This window comes from Mizuhopecten yessoensis, unplaced genomic scaffold (assembly GCF_002113885.1).
Source record: "Mizuhopecten yessoensis strain PY_sf001 unplaced genomic scaffold, ASM211388v2 scaffold3459, whole genome shotgun sequence".
Classification (NCBI taxonomy): Eukaryota; Metazoa; Mollusca; class Bivalvia; order Pectinida; family Pectinidae; genus Mizuhopecten; species Mizuhopecten yessoensis.
Genome location: NW_018405055.1, coordinates 920,584 through 930,700, shown reverse-complemented (window position 1 = coordinate 930,700; position 10,117 = coordinate 920,584). Strand labels below are relative to the sequence as shown.

At 36.6% G+C, this 10,117-nt stretch overlaps 2 protein-coding genes across 2 annotated transcripts in view; one reads left to right on the top strand and one right to left on the bottom strand.

The window, feature by feature from the left end:
• The first annotated feature begins 1,085 nt into the window (after nt 1-1,085).
• Nucleotides 1,086-5,423, top strand: LOC110447581 (oligosaccharyltransferase complex subunit ostc-B-like). The gene is made up of 4 exons (XM_021493364.1): nt 1,086-1,269; nt 3,549-3,622; nt 4,139-4,356; nt 5,109-5,423. The coding sequence occupies exons 1-4, from the start codon at nt 1,131-1,133 to the stop codon at nt 5,125-5,127; spliced, it is 450 nt and encodes a 149-aa protein (XP_021349039.1). The 5' UTR covers nt 1,086-1,130; the 3' UTR covers nt 5,128-5,423.
• Nucleotides 5,424-7,027: 1,604 nt separating this feature from the next.
• Nucleotides 7,028-10,117, bottom strand: part of LOC110447580 (ZZ-type zinc finger-containing protein 3-like) — a 10,459-nt gene continuing 7,369 nt past the window's right edge. The window contains exons 5-9 of the mRNA XM_021493363.1: nt 9,757-9,852; nt 8,520-8,690; nt 8,155-8,283; nt 7,611-7,711; nt 7,028-7,265 (exon numbers count right to left, since the gene is read on the bottom strand). Of these exons, the coding sequence (XP_021349038.1) occupies nt 7,118-7,265; nt 7,611-7,711; nt 8,155-8,283; nt 8,520-8,690; nt 9,757-9,852 (645 nt within the window). The 3' untranslated portion in view covers nt 7,028-7,117. The remainder of the gene's footprint in view (nt 7,266-7,610; nt 7,712-8,154; nt 8,284-8,519; nt 8,691-9,756; nt 9,853-10,117) is intronic.

The window sequence follows — 10,117 nt, the reverse complement described above, 5'->3', positions numbered from 1 at the left end:
ATTACTATTCATTCCATATTGAAATAAGTTGTTTTCCAGTACCGAAGATTCATTTGCCTTTTGATTTGTTTGGGAAAGATATTAATATAAGCTCCAAGCTTGTTTTCCCATCCCATATTTATATTTGTATTTGTAATATTGTTGATTATTGAATACAATTTTGTTTAAACTAAGTCCGTGATTGTTCAATATTTGAAATTTCGGGCGGAGCAAACGGGTTGAAGCCTTCGCCATTTTTATAATAATATTAGTATACAACATTTGATATAGCGCCCTATCTAGGTAGAACTGAGAAGCAACTCTCAAGCGCTTTACATTACATAGATATACACTATACATTCAATGCAATATAAAGCATATACATTAATCAATAGAGTTTTCAGGAATTACACCGTCCGCTTATAAAATGTAGTAGAGGGGTATATAGTAGTAGTAGTATTAGAAGTCGCTTTTATTTTGTCACTGTGTGAATTGCCGTTTGTGCGTCTTTAGTAAAGTTCAAGTATGGTACATTGAGTTCTGCTACTGGTCAGGTGTTTATGATCGAATACATCTAATTTGATTGGTGTTCTATATATGCATGTTACAAAAAGTGGTATCGAGTAGACAAATCTTAGGACATCCAGTTAAGGTGAGGTGTTAAATTAAACTTGGTCACTGCAATTGTCATTAAAATATTATACTTCCTTTTTCGCCTATTTTTTTCATTTACTCCAATCAATCGGAAAAGAAAGGTTTGAAGTAAACATGGCTGGATGCTTAATTAACCATGGTCATTGAGAGCTAAATATTTATAATACTGTCGTTATTATTTCATAAGTGAATCCTGGATAATTCCAGCCAACTTCTGCATGATCATCTTCATGGCGTCGTCCTGTCAGGATCGACTTTAGTGCTTTATTCAACTGATTTATGATTTGTAGGCGTGCTTTTCATTCTTAAGCTCTGATCTGGCGGTGCTATAGTCATCTAAGAGTATTTCTACTCGCTTTCCTCAATTATCTCTATTTTCCCTCTCAAATAGTCAATTGTCAAAAGTAAAAGTAGTCTCCCTTGGAATGATTGTAACTCTTCTATTTTCCGCCAGGTGTTTACATGTTTCACTTCCGTTTGCCACATCAACTTTCACGATGGAAGCCCTGTATGCATTGCCTTTCAACGTCTTGGCTTGCCCTAATCTCAAGTTAAAGAAGCCAACATGGCTAAAACAGCCTTCTGCAATGTTCATGTTTTCAGCCATCTTACTGTCTTATTTCCTTGTTACTGGAGGTATGTAAAAATGGCCTTGTTGTGCAGAAATGTACGTTCCTTTGCTACATGTGCACGCCGGTGCGGCTCGTCACCGGTCCGAGCACAGGAATGCACAGGTGCGCGCTAGTTAACCGAAAATACAATAACATCAATGCTATGTTAGGTATCATAAGTATTTCAGAGTAAAGTAGATAATATCAACATAAATAGTATTTGCATATATGTGCCACTGTTCTGCTGTACAGTACACTGGTATTGTTCGAAAAAAATTCGACTAACTAACTACATCATGTTTCTGGAGGCGGAACCGTTATTATTAAGCAATGAAAACAAACTTCATTTGCACATTGTGCTCCTACCTTGTTTTGTGAAAGTATAGGTGTGTAATAAGGGGATCCAAAAATAACCCTAAACAGGTTGGTAACTCGCCCAAATTTCTTTAAAATAGATGGTCTCGACAAACCGAGATCTAGGGAGATCTAAGATCAAGGGACCTGTCGTCGTGGAAGGTAAGAGCTCCACCTCTGTGGATGTGAACTCCGGTGTCCCCTAGGGCTCTGTCCTAGGACCGAGTCTCTTCACCTATACATCAACGACCTGCATGAGTCATCAGACTATTTGCGGATGACACCATAGCCTAACTCACCATTACATCAGAGGACAGCGGTAAGACCCTACAGGAGGACCTCGACAAGCTGACCAAATAGGAATGGTTATGGTGTATGAAATTCCATCCTGACAAGTGTAACACCCTTAGACTCACCAACAAGAGAAACCCAACCAAGACCAACTATCACTTACAGGGCCACTATCTGCAGGAGGTCAACACAGCCCCCTACCTATGTGTCACCATTTCCAACAACCTTAAATGGGACACCCACATTAAGAAGATAACAGGGAAGGCAAACAGAACCCTAGGCTTCCTACAGAGAAATCTGAAGATTACATCTACTCTGATCAAGACACTAGCATACAACGGCCTGGTCAGACCTTTGCTGGAATATGCATCCTCCATATGGGACCCGCACACCCAGCATAACATCAACAGCATCAAACACATCAAGAGAAGAGCTGCAAGGTATGTCACAAACACGTCCAGCGTCTCAGATTTGCTTCATATGATCGGGTGGAAACCACTACAAGAAAGGAGGAAGGAAGACTAGTGATGTTGATTGACAGAGGTATGGTTGCCATCAGTAAAGAAAACAGACTGCTACCACCAAGACAACTTGCCAGAAACACCAACACCAGATCCTTCCAACTCCTTACCTGCAGGACTGATTCAAGAAAGATGTCTTTCTTTCCCAGAACTGTACGTGACTGGAACGCCCTACCACCAGACATCACAGATGCAGCCACACTCTCGGCCTTCAAGGCCAGAGTGAGGAAGCTCTGAAACCCTTAAAGATTCTTTTATCCTGTTTTTAACTTACAAACTTATTTTTACCGTGTCAGTCCTGTCAAATGTGAAACTGACACATATTGCAGAAGCATCAACCTGTTGATGGAGGCAATTACTGGAAGGAGAAGAAGAAGAAGAAGAAGGGGAAAAAAAGTTATATCCGTAAATAGGGATAAATTTTAACGGAAGTATAGAAACTGCTGTAGGGTGGTTCAGTAGCTCTTTGTTGTGATCACTTACATGTTGTCATTTCTTCTGTATGCAGTCAAGCTCTCCAAAGAGTTTCAGTTCAATCTCCATCATTGGCTGTAAAAGGGAGTGATGTCTGACAGGATCCCTGTTATCCCTCTGATGCTTGGAAGGTTTTCTTCTTTGGATTTCCTTGACCATGAAAACAACTCTTGTTCGCTTAGCAACGTCATTAGATGGTTGTTGTTGTCAATGTACATGAAGTTAAATTAAGGTTATACATGCATGTTTAAGTCAGTAACCTTGTAAAAATCATCTAATATATTAAACAAATAATTGATTTTGGCTGCCAAAAAAATCTTTAAACAGGTAGTGATATTTGGCAGAATCAGTAACTTTTTACTTAAATTCAGGAGACTCGCATACCATCCATGCAACTACATTTCAGATTCCATTATGATGTGACCTATAGACAATATTAATACTACCAGAGCTTATTATTATGAAGAACATAGACAATATTAATACTACCAGAGCTTATTATTATGAAGAACATTCCTTACTGCCATTAAATTACTTACTGTATTAAAACTGCTAAAACTTAATTTTACCCTAACATAGACAGCGATTTCACATGCATTTTTTGAAGTACAATGTAAACATCTACAGTGTACAAGTTTTAATAAAATTATCTTCTTTCTTTTAGGTATAATCTATGATGTTATTGTTGAGCCTCCCAGTATTGGATCTACAACAGATGAAAGAGGAAATTCAAAACCAGTGGGTATATCATAAAATTAGCTATCAGGAGTATTTCATATACAGTATATACCAGTACTTAATGGTTCCTCAATATCCAGATAGTAGATTAACCTTGATAACCAGCGTGAAGTGTCAGTGTTTACTAATTGGAAGTTAATACTAGTGTTCGTACCACACTGTAGGAACATATATATCCATTTCTTTACACTGAGAAAGGAAACTAATCTGTTTCCTTATTTTTCTCTGTTGAGCAGTTAAATGGAATTTGACATATATACTCTTGAGATTAAATTTGTTTCAATAATCAGTCCTGTCTGTAACATAAACAAATATCATCACTTAGCGTTTCGTCTGTCAGTTTTGTAATTCCCTAACAAAATTGTATTAACATTCACATCTTTAACTTGCATATATTAAATAAACTAATATTGATACTTTATCAATACTAATAATATTGTTTAATCAATAACTATGCATTGCTTAACTTAAAGGTACAATTTGTCTCCTCACTTATCTTTGATGTTTTGACTGTAGGTCGCCTTCATGCCCTACAGAGTGAATGGCCAATACATCATGGAAGGATTAGCATCCAGTTTCCTTTTTACTTTGGGTGGATTGGGATTTGTCATACTTGACCAAACAAATAAACCAACAACTCCAAGACTAAACCGTATCCTCCTATTAGCGGTTGGATTTGTCTGTATACTTCTGTCATTTTTTACATGCAGAGTATTCATGAGAATGAAACTTCCGTAAGTAATTTGTTATAACAAAGGAAGCATATCTTAGCCTTGCCTCATCCTGGAAAATCCAGGGGTTACGCTCAAATGAACAAACTAGTAAAGCAGTATCATCCGCAAGGTGGCACATACAGAGCCTTTCAATTTCTTCATGATTTATATTCCAGGAGTTAAGAGAACATGAGAGAGTGTAACCCCTGGAATGTTGAGGATGGCTTTGTATTTACTGTATACATTATACAAAGTAAGCGAAGGGTATTCCGTCTGCGTATTGCAGAGTTATCTTTTCTTGTGAGCAAGTATTGATTGTTACGTCATTGTTTTGTGTGAGAAAATTACGTCATTTTCTCCAAAATTGGTGACGTTTCTATCACAAACAAATGACGTAACAATCAATACCTGCTCACAGGAGAAGATAACTCTGCAATTCGCAAAGACGGAATAAAGTAGTAGAGGAGCTTTCCTGATTAGTTGTGGGCTCCTACAGAGCGTGAAGGGGATCATTGGAAATAAATGGTTCTTTTTAATTTTCATGTTGTGGAGAAACCATCAATGCAAATATTGATATATCAGTGATTACTCAATACAAGTCTGGAATATATCGTGTGAAAAAATACGTGGTCATTAAATAACAGGTTGATAAAAATAATATAAGACATGAAGAAATTATAACTTTTGAATTTTTCAAATCTCTTTAAAAATCTGTGAATTTGATGTATGTAAATAATAGTGCTTGTCTGATCCATGTTTAACTTTATCTACAGGGGTTACTTGATGTCCTAGGCTAGCCAGGAGGTGAGAAGTTGGAAGTTTAGATGGGCCGAGATATTCTGCTATGAACTTCGTCAGAATTCCATAATCATCATTATAACATCAGCGTAATATTTGTTATACTAAAACACCACAAGTGGACACAGTTATGCAAGTTCTTAATGTGATGTGTAAACATTTATGTAAATATTTCTAAATGTCCTTTTTGATCTTTAAATAAGAATGCTTTAAGCCCAGTGAATGTAGCTGTATGTTCATTCAATTTCCACATGTAACAAAAGGTATTAAATGTGTATTTTATCACTTAGTCTATTTGTTTTATTTTTGTTATTGTAGTATTACAATGTATGAATAATCTATATAGGTATATATTGTATTTGAGATTACAGGCCACAGTTTTGTGGTCAAAGTGAATATATTTATTTGTAACACCTCGAGTGAATTTCTAGCTATTTGATTGGTTGGGAGAAAATTAAACCAAAATCTCTGTCACCCTCCGAAAATACATTGGTTTTAAAATTAACGGGCGCTGGTGATATTGCCATGAGACAGTGAAAAATATCACATGCGCAAAAAATGTGCGTTCACGGATTCGTTTCCCCACCGTGATGGTCACAAGAACGTTTGACGGCAACAGCCAATTTTATCAAGCACCGGAGCGATAGCGATTGTAAACAGCAGACTATCAACAAACAAGATGTCATTATCGAGGTTTGCTGCCATATCTGAGCAACAAAGACTTTTGGAGTAACAAAATAGATATGACATTCGTTAGCAGGTGACAGTAAATATTATCAACACTCAAAAACCCATTGTCACCCTCTGGTTGACAATATTCACTGTCACCTGCTAATGAATGTCATATTTATATAATCTTTTGGAGTAATATATCAATACATGTATATCATTCATGATTGGAGTAACATATTTTCACTGCAGTTTAAATTTTAATGAGTGTGAATTTATCATGAAAGTGAATATAAGTACACTACATACCATATCCAGAACAATGGCCTGTGAAGGGCAAATTGAATGCAAGACGAATGCAAACAAGGCTTTCATTTGACCATTGACATCTGGTAATTTCAGAAGTCAAATAGAATTTTCCCTGAATTTTGGAGAGTCAAAACATCTTGTGTTATAATGTCAAATAGACCTGTCCATTAAAACCACAGAGTCGAAGCTCATGCTGGGGAGTCAAAAACAAGCTCTGTCTCCAGGGTCTACTGAAAGCCCTTACTCGAGGAGTAATTGCTCCACAACAAAGAATAAAATGAACTGTTTATAAGATAATTCCTTATCTAAGGACACAAACACAAGTTAGCAGTAGGCTTATTTGTACTGAATATGTTATACCTAGATATATAAACTTTAAGGCCATTGTTTATAAATTTTGGGAGTCAACTGGTCTTAAATAGAGGTATTTGGCCTTGCATGGGTCAAATAGAGAAATCGTCTTATAGCGGCATCACCTTGCATGGTCTAGACACAGTACAATCCTACGGAGCCTAACAATACTATCTTATTCTGTATATATGGTATAGTGAATCCTAACTGAGTTTCCATTTCGTATGGTACTCATTAATAAAATGCCAGTGAACCAATTTTAATATGTCTGAAGTAAATTCAGGACACATGAATAGAGACCATGTGACGATGAGGAATCGACAAATATATCGCGAGAATTTCTGCAGTGATGTATCGTATAGCACTAGTTGGAGGTATCTAACACTAGAGAGTGGTCTCCATTATAATGTTTATTCTGATCACCCTGTTGTAGATGTCACTTGTTTACATACAAATAAGGTAATGGAGCCAATGTCAGGAGTAGGTTTGTGGGTTGATCAGTGGGGCGATTTGCTTTGAGTATGGATACCTGTTCACATACAGTTGTAATGATGTAAGACAAAGAGGAATATAGAACTTTTATTATTTTATTTGGTTCAGAAGAGGTAATTCACTATTTTGTTGATCCATTTGACAATTTTATACACGTCTTGTATCAGTTAGCAGGCATGTAGTTCGAGTCGAGATAGTTATAGTCGCCCGGGGTGAAAGTCGTGTAATCTGTGTCGACCAAGGCTGCTGTTTCTGGCACGTGGATCGGTTTTAATCGATGACTGGAGTTGTGTTTTTTTGTTTCAAAATTACTGGAAAAAAAAGTATGAAAATTTACATTTAATATACTGTATGTGTATTATGCAAAACAGTTGTCACTTTTACGTTTTTGCTGGATTAGGTATATATGCTTACCCTGGAGTGCAGTTAAAGAATTAAGATATATATTTGCTTTATACAGAATCTTCATATATATATAACTGAACAATCTTCATTCACTATAAATTTAAAGCAAATTTCAACTTGTTACTTGTGTACAATTCTATTTGAAATTCAATTTTTGCATTCAAATATGTATTACAATTTTCATCTGTGTTATAGTGAACCTTAACTCAAAAGTGTATTTTTTACAACAAGAACGGATCGCCTCTATGTACCTCTCCACACACATGTCGCAGAAATCAACAGCCTCCTCCAGTACACAGTCAGAGCAGTGCCACCTGGTGCCAATGATGGGTTCGCACTGGCAACGGTCACACTGAACAAATATTTAAAAGAATAGGTCATTAGGCAAAAGTCTTTAAAAAATAAGTCAGAGAATGCTTGCAACTACATTTGTCTTCGGGAGGTGGGGGCTTCGGCACCTAGATTTTTTTCACAGCTGTATGATGTAAACATGAGAAGTCTGTTGCTTACCATATGCAAGCATTTGCAAAAAATATTGCACTATTAATTACTGCATAATGTATCTAAATTACTCACTGTGGTGGTTACCAGAACATTTGTAATGACCGAACATCAAGAGCACATTGCCAATAAAAATAGTATGAAAGTTAGTCTGCATAAAAAATGAGCTGAAAATGAGCAGTGCTGTTTCATTCACGATCAATACATTCATTACCATTTGTTTAATATTTGTTGTACTTTGCCATATGTTTCTTACAATCTCAGTATCTTGCCATTTGTTTCATACACTCTTACCTTAAAACCTATGTGTTGGGGAGGATTTCCATTCCTGCCCTGAAGTTTTTCAATACGGACATGTTGCAGTCTCATTAATTCTTTATATTCTTCTGACTCCCTTAGTTCTGTTGGCACACTCTCATCATCCTGAAACAGTCCAAATTTGATATTCATCAACAATAACATGAAGAAGATAACTTTTCTAGACCTGGAATTTTTGTCTGAAATGACCAAACTAGACTGTTGTAGTCCGACGTATCATATGTTCAAAAGCTTTTGTGAAAGAGTTTATTTTACAATATTGTAAGACCAAACAATATACCGGCAGAGAAATATGTTATGCATATAAGATACGCTGTATAAAAGATATTGCTAGTACTTACAGAAATGTCCGGGGTATATGTGTCAGGCTGATAACTGTTCGAGTCGTCATACATTGGATCATCCGCTGTCATGGATTCATCATCAGACATATACACGGGAGGCTCATGGGAGGACAGGAATGTGGACTGCTGGTGGTAAAACTTGTGGAACCGATGATGGCGATGAGCTGACTGATGAGAGAAATTTGTATACAGATTATTGGTGATCAGACAAGACCACACTGACTGATGAGAGAAATTCTTATACAGAATGTTGGGGATCAGACAAGCCCACACTGACTGATGAGCGAAATTCTTATACAGAATGTTGGTGATCAGACAAGCCCACACTGACTGATGAGAGAAATTCTTATACAGAGTGTTGGTGATCACACAAGCCCACACTGACTGATGAGAGAAATTCTTATAAAGATTGTTGGTGATCAGACTAGACCACACTGACTGATGAGAGAAATTCTTATACAGAATGTTGGTGATCAGACAAGCCCACACTGACTGATAAGAGAAATTCTTATACAGATTGTTGGTGATCAGACAAGACCACACTGACTGATGAGGGAAATTCTTATACAGAATGTTGGTGATCAGACAAGACCACACTGACTGATGAGAGAAATTTGTTTAATTTGATAATGGCAAATGATCAGACAAGAGCACTGACTGATGAAAGAAATTCTTATACAGATTGTTGGTGATCAGACCTGTATGGCCACATTGACTGAGGGCAAAACAATTTTAAACACAGATGATTCTGTGGTAAGAAAAATAGGAACACATTTAATGATGACATGCACTTTTTTGACCACACAAATCGATGACAAATCCGTGATGGCTGTGAGCAGACTGTTTATAATTACTGATGACAGACTTTTTTTATACACTGATGAAATAACTGTTGCAATCACCTTGTAATCATTTGACTGCTGGACAATAAAATCCTTACTGAAATGAAGGTTACCTTGCCAACAAAAAACCTTCTTTGGACTTAACCTGACTTTGACATTTTTTTAAAGTATGGTATCAGTTCACCAAGAGAAAGTAGGCATTTTCTTTCTTTATGAGTTACGAAAAAAATCAGTAATCCAATTTCATATCATAATTAGTTGAAATTCAGATAATTCTCAACTGAGTACTGTAGACCACGACCAATCTTCCCTTGCTGGAAACTGTCCATATATCTTTATACTGACCAGTTATCCAAATGCCAAAGGAAGAAATCTAAGGAAGGGTCTATCACCTTTTTGTTGTGTGTTGCAAGGTTAGGTAATCTCCCTGGAATAGGTAACCCAGCCTTCGCCAACTTAATGAAGTACTTCTGTACTCGACTTGCAACCTGGGAAAGAAAAAAACCACAGGCAAAATCAGTTACACCATACATATACAATACTGGATTTAGACCACTTTCCTGCAAAATAACTTCACAAATTTGGCAATGGCAATTAACATATTGCTTATATGTATACCAACAATATACTGTTAGCAGTACTTTTAAGTAACATGCTCACACTAATCATTATGTAGTGTTCATTACCTGTTGGTGAGTGCCTATACATTACCAGCTGGGGAATCCTGCTACTAAGTACTACCTATACATTACC